Here is a 21,650-nt window from a genome sequence, read left to right as displayed (position 1 = left end):
CGGTTTGGGGACTTCTGAACCTTAGACGTACGTAATTAAACTTCGATCAACAGTCAGATGTTCTTCGAATCGTTTTATGATTACTACCAGATGCTGAATTCGCGATTCCCAACTTTTTTTCTGATGGCATGATGCGACAGATCCTTATTCTCGAAGTACTTGTACAAAACTTTTTCGCGCAAGCACTGTTCTTTCGTCGGCATTTTGAAAACTTTTGCGCACCTGATGAAATCAACTACCAAAGTGTAAACAATACACATTAAAGTATGTCTACGGAAAATTTCAGTTAACAGATCAAAAGTTAGTACAATTTGAGTATGTGCGAATTTCAAACGGTACACCCTTTAATTCTCGATTTACATGGTAACCGATACTGACGCCGCAAACCCATTTACAGAGTTTTCGTTCCCTTCATCAGATACCTACAAACGACTCAATCCACCCTTTCACCCAGTTTTCCGTCGAAGCTACGGAAGTACTTAAAAATATTGTTACATCTGAAGAAGTCGAAACGGATAGAATATACTGTGGTAGCCAGGATAATCAGCGGACTATGAAGGAATTCCCCTTCGTATTCAATTGGAAATGACTTTTGGCTTCTTCACGCAGTTTCTCCGTCAACATGACTCAATAGCCAGTAGGGCGTTTAGTCGCTATCTCCCCTACGACTCGACTATCTCATTTCATTCTACCCCGTCTAATGGACTTCAATGCATTTTGAAGTAACTCCCCTCAAAATGAATTCGTTGTTCTCTTTCATGTATCCGTAGGCATGTTTCGATGTGTGAGTTTAACATGGTTTGACATGTACTACAGTAAACCGTCCATTAAAGGTTGTAACTACTTTTTTGAAAAGAAATCAAGCTTTCGTTTCACTTTATATGGACGTTACAATAAGATTGTGTACGCGGGTAAAGAGATTCGTGTCACGGGAAATAATCGTGTCAATTAGAATAATCATTGACTAGAATAGTTCATCAGTCATCCTCGCTCTCAACGCTCGTCAATTCGTTTTCTAGTCAAGTCAAATCATGTAGACGGCGAATGCCGAAGAAGTGCTAATCGAAGCGAAGCGACTGAGAGGAGAGTCAGATTTATTTTTCATCTTCGAAGATTTCGGACCCTGATGGTAGCAATAGCCCCAATGACGCCAATCTTCAAAATTGGCCACACTCTATGTTGGTAATTACCGTGTACTACAGATTCTTTGTTCACCAATAAAGGGATTTGGAAAAATTGTCCGATCTATACTACGAAGAACCGCGAGTTACTATTATCTCTAATGCAACTATTCGCAGACAACTTTGAAACTCATTGAGTAACGTATACATTAAGGAAATGAACTGATTTTAGGTGGGTATTCCAGTGTAGAGGCGCGAATTTCGGACGTTTTTTCGAGCTCGGAACAAATAAAACAAAAAATATTTTTACTATCCATTATTTAAAAAAAGTTTTTTTTTTTGTTTTATAACAATACAACAAGAGCAAAACGGAAAAATATTGAAAATTAGAATAGCTACAAGCTGCTGAAGTAAGCGGGTTAAAAAAAATTGTGCCATGACATACACGATTCCAGCCCTCCAGGTGATCCTGAACAAAAAATCGTACAAGTTCTATATCAGTAAAGATGCCGCTATCGAGCAAACCTAGGACAAGTCAAAATTTTTTGCAAAACTTTGCTTTTTTGCACATTTTTTATGACATTTTTTTTATAATAGAGAAATTAAAAATAGTAGTTTTTATTGATTCATACGATAGAAATAGGTACGAAGATTTATTCGCATCAAACTTGGAATGCATCGGTTCAGCAGATCTTGATATATCGTGTATGCCAGTTTGAAAAAAAAAATACTAGATTAGTACTAGATTAGATACCGCATCACTAAATTGGCATGGCTATAACTCGGTAAATAATAGGAATTTTGAAAAGTCCCTTCTAGGGGATGATCTTGAATGTCTAAACTTCAGAAAGATGAAGAAAAAAAAATATTTTTTTCAAACTTCTAGACAACCCTTTTTGCAATTTTTCATCAGAATACTCTGCCATTTGGTGGTGAATCTACCTATGCATCTCCAATCGTAACAAACCTGTTGTGTACAGAAAAAAAATTACGGTTTCATCAGTTGATTTACAGCAGCCATGGCGAAAACAGTCAAACAACTATGCACGGTCTAATTCTTCATGTCGCTTGTATCGAAATCCCTACTCCTGAACCGTCCAAAGGAAGTTCAGATTTTCGTGAAAATGGTAGATCTGTTCTTTATCGCAAAATATCAGACTCGTATTTTTTATTTTTTCTATAGGGTGCCTATTTCCATTTCATTTTTTCCCTTTTTTCCAAAACTACTTCTTTGGAAAATTCTTAACTTTTGAACTACTGAACCGATTCAGATAATCAACCTATCAAATTAGTATTATTTTTTGGAAAAATACTACACTTGCAAAAAAATTTGGATGTTGTTTTCGTAATCAATGTTTTTTTTTCAATGTATTTGTTTTTTGTTGTTTTCATGGCATTGAAGAAGAGGGCGCTTGAAAGCTAAGGTTTTTCTACAAATCAGAGATGTGGTTTTTTTCGTTTTTAAGTTATGATTTTTCAAAGTTAAAGTTCAAAATTTTCCCTTTTTTCCAAAAATAACTCTTTTGAAAGAAACACTTTTGCACATATTTTTTTTTCTTGAAAATTGAGATTCTTTTCCATAACATATCTAAAAATCAGAAGTATTGTTTTTTCGTTTTTAAGTTGTGATTTTTCAAAATTAAGTTGTTTTTAGTCTTTGTTCAATATTCCTATGCAACAAGACTAGATCTATGCGAGTGGAATCCAATTTTTACGAAAATCGGTCCATTAGCTCAAAAGTTACGTATTTTTGAAAAAGTTGTTCTTGGAAGAAAGGGCATAACAATATTTTTGGGCCATCGGTTGACTATGAAAAATATAACGCTCTCTAGTACAGCGAAAACCAATACAATAAATAATTATGAAAACAAAATCCTTTTTTTTTCAAGTGTAATATTTTTATTGAAAAAGTAACTAATTGGATTCAATTTGATATGTCGATTATCTGAATCGGTTCAGTAGTTCAAAAGATGCTTTCGCTTCGTGTCGTGTCTGATGATATAAAACCCCCTGAAACTAGTATTCACAGATTGAAATTTATCGAGAACGGACCTTATGGGTATCACAGGGCATATGAAGGCTTTCGGTTGTTCTTTTCTTCAAATGAAAATAAAGCAACAAAACATCCCGCGAGTGCATCTTTGTGAGCACAAAAGATTATATTTTCGAATCAAAGATAGAAACGTTATTTACAAATTCGAAAAATGATACGCACTGGAAACGAAAGAACTTGAACAACAGTTGTTATACGATATAGTTGGGAACACTGCTTGACGTAACGATGAGTGAGTAATGCCGTTTAGTCGTGCCGGTAGAACAAGAGAGTCATATCGGTATAAGAGAAGGCTTATCGGATCATCTACTCCATGAGCAAAGTAATAGTAGTGAAATACATGATGGCTACCGAATTTTCTTCCGGGTCTATACTGTATTTCTACCATCAAGGATAAGTCAAACACAATTCGGTCAAATCAAAAGTAGAGCTGAACATCAATGCACAATCAATGGTCAGAGAGATTAAGTGTAAATTTTTACGTATTGATTTATTCAATGATTGATTACTCGCCGACTGGAGCGAGTTCGCGAACGATCTATTTTATACTCTCGCTCGATACAAAGGCGGATCATAAATTGCAAATATTTTTCCTCTGCTTTGCTTCTGCGTGTCAGTGCAAGCTTGATCCTCGAAAATCTCCCAAGGAGGGAGCGCATGAAATCGGGATTTTTGAAAAATATATTTTGATGCCATTTACATGAAACGTCTTCACATTACATAAAACTTAGAGATCTGGTGTTATCATGTACATGGTCGGTTCTTTGAATTCGATGATTATTTTGTCCATACTTACATTGCCATTCAGGCTAAGCCCTAAAAGGTCTAATTTTCCTAATTTTCGACCGAAATTTTTTTTCGAGATGACACCAGACGTTTTATGCATTCATGCAAAAATTCGATTTCGTTCTGATCTATAAAAATGATCTAAATGATGATTTTCACTACGAAACATACATAAGCGTATCTTTTATTTTCGAATTTTCCCTTTTTATTTCAAAAAGCCCTGTTTTATATATAAAAATATGCATAGTCATTTTTTTCGAATTTTTATAATCATCTCAAATATTTTGCAAAGTATTCTATTGTTCTAATTTGGGTGAATAAAAAACGATATATAAACGACACAGATCTGATCAGCCGTTCTCTTGGGATGATATTTTACTCGTACGTGAGAAAATCCCTCTTTCATATAGAAAGATATGAGTAGCGTTTCAATAGTTTCTTATATTCATCTATCAGGAAACACTAAATAACGAGACACTATCATGAAAGGCATGTTTGGACTCTACAAAGAATGCGCTTTAAATGTAGGTTTAGCTTGTAGCACATAATACTGATAAATGTTGATTTTCGAACGATGAATGAAAGCTATATGGAACTACGTCCGTTAGATGATTAGACGATTTTGTCCATCTTGTCGCTTACGTCTCCTATACAACCATGAATAAATTCCGAAAACCAAAAATCAAATAACCCCTGCTCATCGGTCAAAAACACCAACCACGTCACAGCAAAGTTCAATTGCTTCCGTAATAAATAAGGACGCTCATTGTATCCGACAGCTGACACCCCCATCTCTCTTATGCTGATAATCCATCCATTTAGTCCTTTAATGGCGTTTTGGCTAAAGTTTGTTTAAATAAATCTGTTGGGAAGGGGTGATGTGGTTGAGAGGAACTCTTTTGGGCCAACACAGAATCGTTGCCATCTAGATATAAGCATATTGTGCCGGGTAGCTTTCAATAGTTCAGCTGTAGTGCATCATGCTCTCCGATGGTAAGTGCAAAGCATCGTTTGTGTCCATCGCGTGGAGAGAGTGTGTGGGATAATTGAAGCTGAAGCAATGAGCCGATCGGCTGCCAGATGTGGCTCGGAACAAAAGCTTCATGATTCAGCTACATTTATTCAACCGTCAGCATTTCATGAGATGCCAAGGTTAACTATTCTGGCGATAATCTGTTCACGTCAAAGGATACATAAATTTAACATTAATGATATCTCATCAAATATTCATAGTATTGAGCGGATTATCCAATGGTTCTATCGTAGATATCAGCTAACAATACGAATATGTCCTATTTTGATTAACAGCGCATCCATGATGAAAACATTGATAGTTGAGCGGGATGACATTAATCAGTCAACTCATTCCATGCTATAATTAATCTCTTGATATTGCTCTCATGCGAAAAGTTATTAGGAATTCAAGAGGCGATCGCAATATCGGAAGAACAAATATCACATTCAATCATTGCACCACCGGATATGACCTACTCTATATTGGTCAAGCTCACTACGATTTATTGAAAATAACAAATGTGAACCCTATATCAAATGTGTCTAGTAGAATATGACAATAACGAATAATCGGTAATCAATCTTCTTGTTCCAGAGAGCGCTCGAGAAGCTCGTTGACGTGCAATAGAGAGTAGATCGTTATCTGAACGGCTGGAACTTCCCCAGCGGTGGGCGAAAATTTTAAAGCCCAAACCTCTTAGAATTCCGAAGAAGCACAGCGTCATCATAACCAGCACTGTGAAAGTCCACTTGAGCAACAGCCCTCGAAATGGATTACATAAAAGAACTGGATATTCGACTTGACAAGGAGTATTACTACGCCGGAGAAGTGCTCTCAGGAAAGGTAATAATGCACACGACCGAGAACTTCAAGCTGAAATGTAAGTATTTCTTTTTCCGAACTTCAGTGTGGTCCATAGGTTTTTATCTGTGCCTTCTCCCACTCAACGAATAGACAATTGCAAAACGCGAACGCAGATTTAGTGGAAACATTTCGTCAGTCGGGGAAATGGACAACGAAAATTTCAATTTTCATCAAAACAAGTGTATTTTCATATTTTTCGTAATGAATAATGCACCTTAGCTTCGCAGCTTTGAAGTGAAATTTTCGCAAAAATTCGCAAAACGGCGCCAGCTTTATTTTGCAATAGAGGCGTGAGCATTCGCCCATCTCTAGTTCAAAGTCAACCGTGTTATCATTTCTTGGAACGTATACCACCTACTCGATTCCGAAAACTTGTGCTATCGTATTTAGTTTCAATTATTTTTCTTAAGACGAATCTAACCATCGAACCAACACAATTAGCAGTGAAACATTGTGAATATAAAGACAAGAATTATTCAAGGCAGTATTCTATTCTAGAAATTAAAAAAAAATCATTCAAGAATACACCATATAAAGGACTTATCGAAAATCCCATTATTTACCGAGTTAGAACCATTTAAGTGATGCAGTATCCTAGTACGGGAATAAAAACGAACCTCAAATGCGTTTTTCTCGAATCTAGTTTACATACACACGATATTCATGTCGAATTAAAATGTATACAATCTACAGGTATTTCTCTATCGCATGAACCTTTAAAAAATGATATTTTTTAAAATTTTACTGTTTTTAAAAAATCGGGAAACGTAAGAAAAAACATTTTAAACCGCATTTTGTTTTTCAAACGGCCGCCATTTTGTCAAAAAAGATGTTTCTGACTTGTCCGAGGTTCATGCGATAGCGGTATCTTTACTGATTCAGAACCTGTTCGATTTTTGTTTCAGATAACCAAAAGGGCTGGAATCGTGTACGCCATGGCACTTTTTTTTGAACCCTCTCACTTCATCAGCTCTTAACCATTCTAGTTATGAATATTTTTTCTCGTTTTAATTTTTGTTTTGTTGTTAAAAGACAGATTAACAAATAATGATGTAATGGATGGTAAAAATATTCTTTGTAAAAATATTATTACGGAACTTCCGAAATTCGTGTATCTTTACTAGAGTACCCCCTTAAACAAATTTGCAATTTGCAATTAATCATAATTTCTTTTAAAGTCAAGATAGCAATATGGTGTATTCGATAAAGTTTTTGATCTAATTGAATTTTTTTTGTGGAAGACGTCGACTTTTTATCATTTTAGTTTCTGGAATATATGGCATTTTTGCATGGAGACTCCTGAAAAGAGTAATGTTTTACTCGTAACATTTTTATGTTTAAATTCTCACGTTTGACATGTTCTTGATGTGTTTCTAAATAGAAATAATTTCGCAGAATATGTCATGAAAAGCTTGTTTTTAGGATAACTCTTTCCCAGTAGCAGCGCACTTCTTCCAATGTATGAGTGACTTATTGGAAATTGTAAAGGCTACTCGTATATTTTTTTAAGAATTAAAAAAAAAATATGTTCTTTGAGAACAACTAATATCAAATTTAAAAAAATAAGTGTTATTTAAAAAAACTAAATGTGATTTAAACAATTTCCTACATTTCATTATTTAATTAATATTTTATATGACACTAGCTGACCCGGCAAACTTCGTCCCGCCCAACATTTATTTTTTGCTATCACATTCTCATTTTCTTACTAAGCGTCCAATCGCAGAACTGTTCATTGATTGATCTTCTGATTGATCCTTTACAATTTCCTTTTACTATAAATTTCCTGGTACTTCTACCAAAATTCGTCATTATAATATCAGATTATTTTCAAACACATTTCTCGTTCAAGATTTTTCAGACATTTCCAATTAACATGTTTCTCCGTTACATGGAATAAATATTTGATACAGAAAGTATGATAGAATGAAGACAGTCCTAAATCTGACAATTCCTCGAGTTTTGCTCTTATCAACACATTCGGCGATCCATTTTATTTATATATGTAGATAGAAGAATATAGGGGTGCGTTTTATCATATTAAAATCCATTTCAACTTTCGAACAAAGATTAATTTCATTAGCGCAAACATAGAATGGATGTAATTGTAGAACACATTCGAATTAAATTTTACGAATTTTCCCATTTCACTTCAGAGAAAAATGTTACGAGTAAAACATGATTTTTTCAAAAGTTTCTATTAAAAAATGCCATATATTCCAGAAATTATAAAAGATAGAAAGTTGACGTCTTCGACAAAAATTCTTATTTTAATAAGATCTAATAATTTTTCGAATACACTATGTCGAATACATAAAATTAGGACTCGTTGTTGAAAATTGTGAGGGCTATTAATATATATATATTTTTTGAGAATTTTTAAAACATACGTTTTTGAGAAAAATTAATTTCAATTTGGATTTTTTTTTCGCTGTGTATTGTTTTTTATTTTAATTTTTTTGATATTTTTTTATAAAAAACTCAAATAATTTCCTACATTTCATCCATTGGCCTGAATTTTGTAGGTATTATAGTTTTTAGTAATAAATTTTTGTAAAAATTCTGTTTTGAAAATTTCAAGTATGCAAAGTTGCTTAAATGACCAATGTCTTCACAGATGCTACTGCCAATGCACAATGATCCAGCAGGTGCATTTAAGTGGAAATTTGCATTTAGAGCTCGACAGTTATTCTCTAGACAAAAACTGTCTTCGACAAAGTTGTTACATATGATAAAGCGCTTATTTTGATGTTGTCAAAAATAGAGTGACCAAAATTTACGCTGAAATAAAAAATCGAACTTTCTTATCTTTATAGATAGAGGTAAACATAATTCGACAATGTTATAGCCCCAGTTATTTAAGAAAACTTTCAAGAACAAATTTTTTTTCAATCTCTTTAAATAACCGATATAGCGATTTTTTCTATATTGCGTTAACATCATCATAAAAAACCGCTTTTTTGCTCTAAATTTTATGTTTCAAATTTTAAATGCAAACAGTCTTCAGAATACTTTTAGAGTTTACTAATACAAATATTTTGCGATGCGAAACTTGTGAACAATTGTACTCAAAGTTATTGATTTTTTTTTTCAAAAAATACGCTCTCTTCACTGTCTTAGTAAGCTCTAAAAGTGTTCTGAAGACAGTTTGCATTTAAAATTTGAAATATAAAAATGAGAGCAAAAAACCGTTATTTTCATGGTGACCCTAACGTAACTTAGAAAAAAGCGCTATAACGGTTATTTCAAGAGATAGAAAAAAACTTTGTTCTACAAATTTGCCAAAAATAACTGGGGCTAAAACATTCTCGAACCATATTTATCTCTATCTGTAAAGATAAGAAAGTTAGATTTTTTATTTCATCGACAATTTTGGTAACCCTATTTTTGACAACATCAAAATGAGCGCTTAGTCATATGTAACAACTTTATCGAAGACAGTTTTTGTCTAGAGAAAAACTGTCGAGCTCTAAATATACTTCCTGGACCATTGTGCCAAGTCAAGTTGGCAGGAATTTCGTCTTAAGCTTAACGTTCCTAGCTATGTGCGTGTGAAACGACGATTTTATCAAATAATAGACGATGAAAAATAAGCAATCACTCACATCAACAACGACGTAAAAATATTAAGCAATATCGATGAAAATTTATCCATATCCTTGCACACCACATATATCGCCCTTTAATGCAACAAAGTTTCACTCTAACTGTGCACCGAAACTTTCTTTTCCAGCCATCCGCCTGCTCCTGCGAGGAAAAGCCCACGTCGAGTGGAAAGTGTTCGTGTCCGGAGATAAGCGAACGGTAATTATATATTATGGTGGTACAAGAAAGACAGGGAACAGAAAGGCCCACATGTTAACGTCAATGTTGGCAGCTCATTGACTGTGGCGAAAGCTTCATCGGTTACAGAGCGACACGACAGGCCGCGTATTTGAATAAAAAATAAATATTCACATCGCCACAAATCCTCTTGCTAGAACCATTAATCATATCATGAGCACAATGAACGTCAATAAAAAATAATACTCTGCCTTTTGAAGGCATTGTAGATTTAGGGTAACACTGAAAAACATTCAACATGAAAATAATGGCAACATGAAAAATGTGTCTATTTAGCATTGACAAATCAATATCTGTTATTTATTTTAAAAATTTTGATACATCGCAATGACTGACGAAAATCCGCCGAGTACCCGAAACTTTTGCTCCCGTTTCTCGGAGAATCTCTCTGCTTTTGCGTATGATCCTTCGTCAAACTCACCCTCGATAACTTTTCGGCGAAATGATTATGCGATTTGGAAGGAAGTTTATTTGTGCCGCCAGCTAGCTAATCCTCCATCGACTAATTCCGTTCAAATTTAAGCAGACACTTCTCTGACATCAGTGCAAACAGAGCAACTGTTTCGCGCGCCCGAAAGCTCATTCTTTTAATCCCGCTGGTCATTATCCCTGTCAGTGATTTTGGAAACCATCCTAGGGAGCACCATCTGCATAACGACACTCAAGACCACCCCTATGCATGCACACCCCATATGTCCGCCTCGTACACATGCAATAGCTGCTGTTCAACATGAAGGAACTTTTCCTCTCATAAAGTTTTTATATTCTCCCACATCTTTTTGTTTTTTTTGTTTCATCTCTTTGTCCAAACTAGGTGAAGGACGACCAGTTGTATATCGAGGAACGGGCCGTGATATGGGGCGAACGCACCAGCGAGGGAATGGACGTCAGCACCCCCGTGCTAATCCGTGGTCAGCATCAGTTCTCATTCCGATTTAACATACCGGAGACCAATCTGCCCTGTAGTTTCGAGTCACGCGTCTGCTACATTCGCTATTTCGTTAAGGTGAGGCTACCTGCTTGAGTGACCGTGTGGCCTGAGAACTAGTGCCATCGTGAAATTTTGTTAGAATTGATGGTAATGGCATGGAGGGGAATATTTAACTATAATGTAGAGCTCACGGTTGTGTACAACGTATTTTTATTCTTGGAAAACATAGTTCAATATACATTCTGTAATTTTATATTATCGCCTTCAAATTAGGCTCCTTCTGAAATAATACACTTTTTCGAACGAAACTTTTTTTATATTTTTATTGGGGAATTGCCTTCAGTTCATGCAACAAATTCTTTTCTATGTCTTCAATGTTATCAAAATGGATCCCATGAAGCGGTAATTTGAGTTTCGGAAACCGGAAAAATTCAGTAATTATGCGTTGGATGAACAGAATTTGATCGTTCAAGCATGTCTTCAGTCACTTGATTGCGATGACATTTTTGAAGTAATTTGAATTCTTTTGGCACTAGTCGTGCTGCGACTTCTCTCTTGCCCAAAACATAACGAACGGTCTCGTGAGCTATATTTAATACACGGACTAGCTCTCTAAAACTTAAATGAATATTTCCGAGCACCATCGCTTTTAGTTCGTCGATGTTTTCATCAGTTGAAGAGGTCGTCCTCGACGTGGCAAATCGTTCATCTCTTCTCGGCCATCTTTGGATGCCTTATACCATTCATACACCCGTGTTTTCGAATTAATTGAGTCACCAAATGTATTCTGCAACATTTTCAACGTTTCGGTACAAGAAATTTTGTTTGCAACACTAAATTTTACACAGTACTTCTGACCAATAGAATTATGCATAACAACAATCACCGAGCAAAGAAAAGCAACCTGTTATTAATGACGCTGTAAACAACTAAATGACAGATCACGCTCAAAATTGGCATTAGGACCACTGATAGTAGTACCAACCAAAAAAATGAAAAATGTTCAGCGGGAAGATATGAAATTACAATTTCCCAGATATGAAGATATGAAATTACAGTTTCCCATATATTTGAAAGAATGTACATATGTCATTGCGTTGAAAATAAGAGAAAATCTCACAATTACGAGCATATAAAAGTTTTCATGTTAAAAAACAGTTGTTTATGCTCTCCGTTTTACTCTCAGCAAAAAAGCTCTCTTCCCTGTATACTTATAAAATCCAATTTCATTTTATAATGTGATGCACTATTCTCGTGCTCGCTGTGCTCCTGGTCGTCTTGTACCTACCGGATTTGAGGCAAACACCATCTTCACAGGGTAGTTGTCCGGCACTCTTGTAACATGCTCTACCCACCGTATCCGTCTAGCTTTAACCACCATTGCACAATGATCCAGGAGATGCAGTTATTCTCTAGACAAAAACTGTCTTAGACAAAGTTGTTACATATGATAGAGCGCTCATTTTTAAGTTATGAAAAATAGGGTGACCGAAATTGTCGATGAAATAAAAAATATAACTTTCTTATCTTTAGAGATAGAGGTAAACATAGTTCGAGTCCCAGTTATTTGAGACATCTTTGTGGAACAAAGTTTATCTCTATCTCTTAAATTAATCATTATAGCGCCTTTTTTCTAAGTTACGTTAGGGTCACTATGAAAAAAAATATTTTTTCGCTCTAATTTTTATATTTCAAATTCAACATGCAAACTGTCTTCGAAAGACTTTTAGAGTTTACTGAAACAAACATTATTCGATGCAGAACTTGTCGATATCTCAACTTCACTCAAAGTTATTGATATTGCTTCCCAAAAAATACGCTCTCTTCAATTGTTTGTCATTCTTTCTTGGGCAAACTTAAACAAAGTTTATTGGCGGCATTTGAAAGAGCATATTTCACTCTACATGATGTGTGATTTTCAAAACTATGTAATTTTTCGTGTTTGAGTAAATTAAAACTGAAATCATGAGTTTTTGGGTAAAAAACCATCAATAACATTGAGTAGGATTAAGACATAGACAAGTTCTGCATCGCAAAATGTTGGTATCGGTAAGCTCTAAAAGTCGTACGAAGACAGTTTTAATGTAGAATTTGAAATATGTTTGTATTAGTAAACTCTAAAAGTCTTTCGAAGACAGTTTGCATGTAAAATTTGAAATACAAAAGTTAGAGCAAAAAAACAGTTTTTTTCATGGTGACCCTAACGTAACTTAGAAAAAGGCGCTATATCGGTTATTTCAAGAGATAGAGAAAAACTTTGTTCTACAAAGATGTCTCAAATAATTGGAGTTACAACATTATCGAACCATGTTTACCTCTATCTCTAAAGATAAGAAAGTTAGATTTTTCATTTCATCGACAATTTTGGTCACACTATTTTTGACAACATAAAAACGAGCGCTCTATCATGAGTAACAACTTTGTCTGAGACGGTTTTTATCTAGAGAATAACTGTCAGGCTCTAAATGCTAATTTCCACTTAAATGCATCTCCTGGATCATTGTGCATTGGTATGATCCGTCAGTGGTTGTGTGGAATAGTCTAACACCCCAGCCGAACTGGGTTCAATTCCAATTTTCGCTGCTTCTTTTCTGAGTACAATCTCATGCTGACATTCAGTCTGAGAGAATGCGAAGTCTGCTCCATACATACAAATGAATTATTTGTGCATTTGCCGCTCTTACACAATAAAAAGCATCTTTTCTGCCTGCCAACGCATTTTATTTGAGATTGTACCAAAAAAAAGAGTCCATGCAATGTCAATGGGGATCGAACCAAGGCCGGCTGGAATGCAGAGCTGTTTCACACGACCACGCTATCCGTATAGCTACTAGTGCTGTTGTATAAAAGCGAGATAATATTACACCTCATTATGAAATGAAGTAGGAAAGTGTTTTCTAAGAGTGAAAAGGAGAACATGAACTGAATATATAGCTTTCTCGGTCTAGGCCGTTTATGTGGCAAAGTTCGCGAAAAGTTTCATTTTGCGAGCTTATTTGCAATGTGTATCTTGTTTCGCTCGCTCTTATTATCTTATATTGTCATATCATATATATATATATTATAAATTCTGTACAAGTATTTGGGAGTAGTACTTTTTCTTTTATTTTTAAGCTCATTTAATGTAATAAATCGAGATGCCAAAACATGTGCTTAAAATTAATTTTGGGTGTAGTAAAACTGACATTCTGTAACTTTTCCAATTGGAAGCATTTTTTTTTTTTTGCAAATTTTCCGATGTCTTTCGTACACACATTTTTTACGTTTCGAGTCATCATACAGCTGCTGAAGTCGCGTTTTTGTCAAAACAAACAGCAAAACAAAACCGATCAGCCAACTGGAAACAGTCCGTGTATAATTTTGCTAGTGAAATTGAAGAGTTTTAGACGGAAAATTCTGTAAAACTCCATACTTTTTGTGAGTCTAAAAAATGTGATACAGTGGGTGGCGCTGTTGCCTCTAGATGCTCAAAAGTTTCGCTTGGAAATTTCAAGTCCATTTGAGGTTAAGCTGACACCTTATGTTAGGGTTAAACCGACACTCGGTTTTTGTCTCTCTGACAGGAAAATGCGTCCTTATTGTTTGGGAATTCCCTGTTTTTTTTGTCAAAAAAACGAAATCGATCAAAAACACAAAACGATAGATCCGAACTGATATTCAGATAAAAACAGCCAAATTCAATGTTGAGTAGAGCATGTCAACAAAAAAAAACTGGTAGACATCATGGTATCTCCTGATCAACGCTCATCGGCCACATCTCTCGAGAATACTCACCCAAGCAGGGCTCAAAACTCCCGTGTTTAATCCAGACCAGGAGCCGGAGTTTATCCTTCACAAACGGCTATTGTAATTGACGTGACAAATGAATACGAATCTGCCTCTTCATTCAACCTGACTTCAATCCACCACTCCATCCTGACATGTACATCGTTACCCGATCGATCGTTTGCAACTATTCTATATGGACACTTCAAAAAGGGGCTCTTGAAGTGTCCATATAGTATATGGATATCATCTTAATGCTTTGAAATTATTGTATCATGTTTTAATTAGTTCTTCTGAAAGTTTTACCCTGACAGGATGTGTCCATATAGTATATGGATATCATCTTAATGCTTTGAAATTATTGTATCATGTTTTAATTAGTTCTTCTGAAAGTTTTACCCTGACAGGATGTCGATTTTACCCACACTCATTTATTTCACCTAAATATATCAATGTTTGTATTCTATCAAAATTGGAGTTCTATTCAATGAATGATCAACAGATTCTGTTCATGACGAGTTTAAAAGATGTTCTATAGCGATTTGAAGACAAAGAAACACGGGAGGTCTTGAAAATATGTGGAAAGCATTAGAGTATCAGTGTTATCCTGATTTCCCCTTTTCTGTTCTATAGTTGGAAAGGAAGGGAGAATGGGCAAATTGATTTGGGTAAATGTAGTAGACTTAATAATACTAATGTTTCATTCTATGAGATTATGCAGTTTTAGGAAAAAGAAAATTATACCATTATTCTATCAATCGTCAGCGTTGTGACAACTTTCATTTGACACTACGTTCCTGAATATACTGAAATCTACGTTCATTTTCAGTTGACAAATCATAGAACGAAGTTCATTTGTACAGTGACTCACAACGAAAAAATCCACACGAATTCATAAACTTTTTCATAGCTGAATGATTAGAAATATGTGGATGATAATTCAAGTAACCTCCTCAATGGAAGTTCATATCAACCGTTATTAAATAACATTGTATAATTCCAATTTAATTCACAATTTTTCAAGTTCTATGCAAATTTTGAAATTTTTGATTAAAACAAGTATGACATGGAAAAAAAATCATTAGAAATTTTCACAATATCTTGTAACAAAATATTGGGGCACCCCTTATTATTGATGTTGCCTTATGTCAAAACTATTTTTCGCGACATTTACGTTTGATTCAAGCTGTGCTTCAGTTGCTTATCGTTGAGAAAGTGTTGGAACTTGAAGAAATCATGGCTGGTTAACAAATTTCAATTCCCATCCGAAATTTGGTTATAGAAGACTGTAAGAACAATCTATCACAACGGAAAATTGCTGCAAAGGATAGAAGTCGTGGTGCTATACAGTAGATTTGAGATTTGAGCCAGAAGATCGGAGGAGGTGTATGTGAAACAGACCGTCGCACTGATTCCATGATCATCCGAGAAATCATGAAAAATTCATCGGTAACTACAACCTTTAGCTTCAGTATCCGACCAAATAATTAACCGCAGGACCAGGGAACCTTGATTGCGGAGCAAGTTCGCTCGTATACTACCATACAACAGCCCAAAAATAAAAAAGCACAGTTCGCAAAAAAATATCTCAACAAGCGGTATCTTTTTGGAACGTGTTTTATGGACTGACGAATCAAAATTTGAGATCTTCAATCAAAAACGACGAGTGAGAGTTTGGAGAAAATGAAGCGGTACAAAATCATCATCTACAACCTATTTACAATAAAGCACGATGGCGAAACATCATGATATTTTTTCTTGTCTTTTTCTTTCTCGTTTTATGGATACATTTCAGTGTTTTCGAAGCTCTGATTTAAGAATAAATTGACTACATTGTTGTTTTAATCTATCTTATTAACTGTTATAATACAAAAATATTTGCAACAAGCGAATTCAACTATAAAATATTCTCCGACTAATGTTTTTTGTAGGATTTTTTTTTCAATTTTACTTTGACACCGTTTGCTTTTTGGAAATCGTGTAATTTATAGATGAAAACGAGTGGTCAGTGGATCAGAACGTTGTCACGTCACGCTGGAATGAGGAGTTGTTAGAAAGACATTTATGGGGAACATAAGATTAAATATTCTGGTTGGTTCCATTGTCTGAAAATATATTTTGCCAATACAATTACAATGTTGGATTTGGATCGATCCGCGTGACATTTTGTGGTATCGACTATGACGAAAAGGCATGTTCGATTTCATTATTACAAAAGCATCAAACAGTGAAAACAAAAACGAAAAAATAAAAAAAGCCTTATGATTTCTCACAAGTACGTATACAAACAGCCCCAATTTAATATTTTCAATTAATTTCTTTCTATCGAATTGCCAAAGGGAAACGTTGTTTTCACAACCATAAAAACAAAATCGTTTTATGCATAAAAAAGGCAAAACAACATTAATGCGTGAGAGCAATAGATATCAGTCTCTTATGAAGAAAATTTCATCAGTGCTTTTGATGTTTCGAAGGTACGATGACTTCTTGTTACGTTCCTTTACATTGTGCACTGCCTTTTAAACAAAGAAATGTGGAATCTTTCTTCAGCATACGAACATTATGGAAGTAAAAAAAACTCCTATTAGCGCCAGCTTTGGCGATAACAATTGTTCATTCAATTTACCAATGTTCTAATCAACTTTCGATTCAGCGGGACGTGAGCTTGCCATCGAGACACATTCAATCAATAGTTTCAGAAACATTGGATATGAAAATCTTCGCTTCCTCCCATTGACTCTTGAGTGGCTAACTCAATAAACGGCGTCCGATGAGAAAAGTCTGGAGTATCAACTTATACGATGTGCCTTTCTCATCATTTGTTTTCTTCTCATCTTTTTTTTCTCGTTTCTCTACGAATGTCAATTACCTTACTAAAGGTTACGATTGATATTCCCTACGCTTCACCGCCGCAAGGAATCAAATATTTCACCATCGTGGGACCACATATCGACTGCATGGACGAGCAATATCTGGTATGTCCTCTCTGCGACACTTTTGGCAGTTTGTGATATGTGCAACGTCAAGCAGATGGAATTATATGGCTTCCGTTTGATCCCGGATTTGTTTCTTTCTGTCTTTTCAGAAGCCAATTTCGGTTCAGGACAAAAAGGTGCGATGCTGCCTGTGCTGTGCCAAAGGGCCCGTTACCCTCAGGTGAGTATTTCGGTTTGCAATGTTTATGAGCTCATAAACAGCTGCCTTGGTCTGAGTCAGTTGAGATGATAACCAACGGATGTTTATGGGATTTGTACCCAAATTTTTCTATTACAAGCTCCGTCTTAAAAAATAATATCAACGAGCCGGCGTGGCTCCTCAAAATGGCACACAAGGGTAATCAAAACAGTTAGAGATAAATAAAACAAAGCAAGATCCCATCTGAAATTCCAACCTACGTTCTGTTTCACTTTTCGGTGGAACTGTTAGGGCGGGGGTTGAGTCCTTCCTCGATGTTTATGGCATTCCACCTCAATAATATGCTACTCTGCATTATCTTGCGGGTTCACTCAAAACGTTGACGTGGGAAAGAAATCTGGGCCAAGATACACGCACGCAATCATGAATATTCTACTCACATGATTTTGCAGTATACATACAATGGCATTCAGGTACGATAGATCAGGGAATAAGCTCGCAGTGTTGTTTTATGAAATATCACCCGTTCCGTATACCGTACGAAATTGTGTTACTTCAAACCATTCACTCTTTCTAAACCAATTATTGCCTCATTACTAAATGTAATATGGCCTGGCAATTTACACCATAATCAAAGTGGTTCGACAAGAAAACGAAATATTCTCCATGAACCGTTTGTCATTTACAAGGTAATCCAATTATTCTCTATAAAAATTTCAAAAAAGTGTGGCCATATCTGCGATAAAATCTCCACTGAAATCACTGAAAATGAAATTGTACTGAAATTGTAGGAAGAAATGAATAATTTCGAATGCTTTAACTCGAGCATTTCTTCATTCTTTCTTTCTTTCTTTGTTTTTAAGAGGCTTTAAACTTTTAAGTTCATTCGCCTCTAAGAGCATTTCTTCATAGATCGCAAAGATGTTTGCATCAATTTATAGGAAATATTTCTACGCATCTATCACAATAAATGAAATTTTATTTTTCTTGAGATAAACTATTGAATAATTGTAGAATGTTCATCATTATCTAAACGTGATTAATCCCAATTTGTACCGAACAAAAGGAGCAACCTGAGTAACATCGGAATACGGTTTCCCTAACACAGAATTGAAAACCGAGGAGAGTGGGGAAATCGGCATTGCAAATACATGCAATTCGGGTCACTTCTGTTCCCACATGCATATATGCAGACCGGAAGGTGCTTTCCTAACACGTGCTTCCAAACCAAGGAGCCTGGGGAAATCGGCATTAAAAATACAATACAAGAAATTGTTTAATTCAATCAATGATTTAATCAATACAAACAAATGATGATTAAGCCAACAGTAGTCCTACGTCAACCTTGCGATCACATTATAGATATAAGGCTCGACATGTTTATTTATATACTAGCTGACCCGGCAAACTTCGTCCCGCCCAAAATTTGTTTTTCGTTATTAATACCTTCAAGCATTCACGTTTTCTTACTAAGGGCAAGTTCATGCGTCCAATCGCAGAACTGTTCATTGATTGATCTTCTAATCGACCCCGTTGAATTTACCTTTTACTAAAAAATTCCTAGTACTGCTACCAATACTCATCATTATAATATCAGATTATTTTCAGACACAATTCTCGTTCAAGATTTTTCAACCACTTGCAAATAACATGTTGTGCTCCCTTGGCCGAGTGGTTAGCGTCATAACTAACATGCCGGGTGTTCGGGTTCGATTCCCATTCTGGTCGGGGGAATTTTTCGTCAAAGAAATTTCCTCCGACTTGCACTGTGATCACGCGTATTCTAGAGCTTGCCACTCAGAATGCATTCAAGGCGTGTTATTTGGCATAGAAATCTCAACTAAGTACTAATAAAAATGACGCAAGTAATACTACGTTGAGACGGCGAAGTTCCTCTAGGAACGTTAGTGCCATTGAAGAAGAAGAAGAAGAAATAACATGTTCTCCGTTACATGGAATAAATGTTTGATACAGAAAATATGATAGAATAAAGACAAACCCCTCCCCTCTTCTCCCCTTAGAGAGGGGTAGAAGTGTCTATTCACAATAGAAACGTTTCGTGCCCCCTAAAATCTTCACATGCCAAATTTGGCTCCATTTGCTTCATTAGTTTTCGAGTTATGCAGAAACTTATTTTTCATTTGGGAGAGGGGAGTGGAGTGTCTAACCACCATAGAAACATTTGTTGAATCCTAAAACCTCCACATGCCAAATTTCGTTTCATTTTCTTGATTAATTCTCGAGTAATGCAGAAATTTGTGTTTCATTTGTATGGCAGCGGCACCACTTCACATGCCAAATTTGGCTCCATTTGCTTCATTAGTTTTCGAGTTATGCAGAAACTTATTTTTCATTTGGGAGAGGGGAGTGGAGTGTCTAACCACCATAGAAACATTTGTTGAATCCTAAAACCTCCACATGCCAAATTTCGTTTCATTTTCTTGATTAATCCTCGAGTAATGCAGAAACTTGTGTTTCATTTGTATGGCAGCCCCCACCTTCTCCGGCCCCAAAAAACCCCTACATACCAATTTTCATGTCGATCGGTTCAGTAATTTCCGAGTCCAAAAGAATCAGACAGACAGACAGACAGAAATCCATTTTAATATATTTTTTTTTTTTTATTTAAATCGTTTATTTTTACAGGCTCAGTTACATAGGTTTAAAGGAGCCGAACTCCTTACTGTATTGTTACTAGTATATATACATTTTTCCTTAATTCTAATGTTAATAATATAGGAAACCGATTACTCGCGGTCAACTCGAGTTTAGAAGGGTGACATATTTTCTTCAGGAAAAGGAGGGGATATGAGGATATGTTGACAATGATCACACTCACACTCTCAATCACACTCATCACACTCAATTCTTAAACCTATCTTATAACTAATATGTATTTACATTTCATCTTATTCTTAAGAAGGGATCCGATCTCTCACAAAGGAAAAGGAAAAGGAAAAACTAAGGGTATAAGGACAATCACACACGAAGATCGATAGCTTTAAGGAATACATATATTTGGGACATGTAATCAAGGTCTAACCGAGCCAACACGTCTCTCACCGGCATCATGGGCTGCCTTCCTCGGGCCCGAAGGGTGACTACTAAATTCGATCTGGCGACAAGATACAGCTCGCACGACCAAACAACGTGCTCGATGTCGTGGTAACCTTGGCCACAAACACAAAGATTGTTGTCGGCAAGATTAATACGAAAGAGAAGGTGCGAATAAAGTCCCGACTCGAGTCCAGACTTTTGAACCATGGTTTGAGGCTAACCTTAGGGATAATCGAGTGGAGCCACCGGCCCAATTCATCTTCGTTCCATTTGCGTTGCCAGTTAACTATGGTATTTTTGCCGACTAAAGAATAAAATCGCCTTCAATTGCACCTACCTTTGCCAATGAGTCAGCCCTCTCGTTACCCGGAATTGAGCAATGTGAAGGGACCCAGACAAAGGTAATGACATAACAGCGTCTGGATAAAGCACTCAAAATTTCTCGTATTCTCTCAAGGAAGTACGGCGAGTGCTTTTCCGGCCTCACTGAACGGATAGCTTCGACAGAGCTAAGACTATCCGTTACAATGTAATAGTGTTCAACAGGTCGTGAGGCGACGCTGTCCAGCGCCCAGTGTATCGCTGCCAATTCAGCAATATACACTGAGCAAGGATTCTGAAGACTGTGTGAGGTGCTAAAAAATTCGTTGAACACTCCAAATCCTGTGGACTCATTCATAGAGGACCCATCAGTAAAGTACATATTATCACAATTGATATCCCCATACTTTGCATCGAAGATCGTTGGAACGATCCTCGATCGAAGATAGTCTGATGTTCCATGGATATCCTGCTTCATGGACAGATCAAAATGCACAGAGGAATTGATGTAGTCAGGAAAACAAACACGGTTGGGAATATACGAAGAAGGATTAACCTGCATGGAGACGAATTCATGATATGAGCTCATGAATCCAGAATGAAAATTTAGCTCGATCAGCTGCTCAAAATTTCCGATCACCAATGGGTTCATAACCTTACACCGGATGAGGAACCGAAGAGATAATAAATTGAAGCGATCTTTTAGTGGGAGTACGCCTGCCAAAACCTCGAGACTCATGGTATGCGTTGAGGGCATAC

At 36.0% G+C, this 21,650-nt stretch overlaps 1 protein-coding gene across 1 annotated transcript in view; it reads left to right on the top strand.

Moving 5' to 3' along the window:
• The window catches only part of LOC129776918 (arrestin domain-containing protein 3-like), a 54,907-nt gene that overhangs the window by 14,971 nt on the left and 18,286 nt on the right, over positions 1-21,650 (top strand). The window contains exons 2-6 of the mRNA XM_055782860.1: positions 5,570-5,855; positions 9,573-9,643; positions 10,497-10,688; positions 17,258-17,353; positions 17,464-17,534. Of these exons, the coding sequence (XP_055638835.1) occupies positions 5,744-5,855; positions 9,573-9,643; positions 10,497-10,688; positions 17,258-17,353; positions 17,464-17,534 (542 nt within the window). The 5' untranslated portion in view covers positions 5,570-5,743. The remainder of the gene's footprint in view (positions 1-5,569; positions 5,856-9,572; positions 9,644-10,496; positions 10,689-17,257; positions 17,354-17,463; positions 17,535-21,650) is intronic.

Source organism: Toxorhynchites rutilus, chromosome 3, assembly GCF_029784135.1.
Source record: "Toxorhynchites rutilus septentrionalis strain SRP chromosome 3, ASM2978413v1, whole genome shotgun sequence".
NCBI lineage: Eukaryota > Metazoa > Arthropoda > Insecta > Diptera > Culicidae > Toxorhynchites > Toxorhynchites rutilus.
Note: the sequence above shows the minus strand (reverse complement) of the source record. Positions and strands in the feature narration are given on the sequence as shown.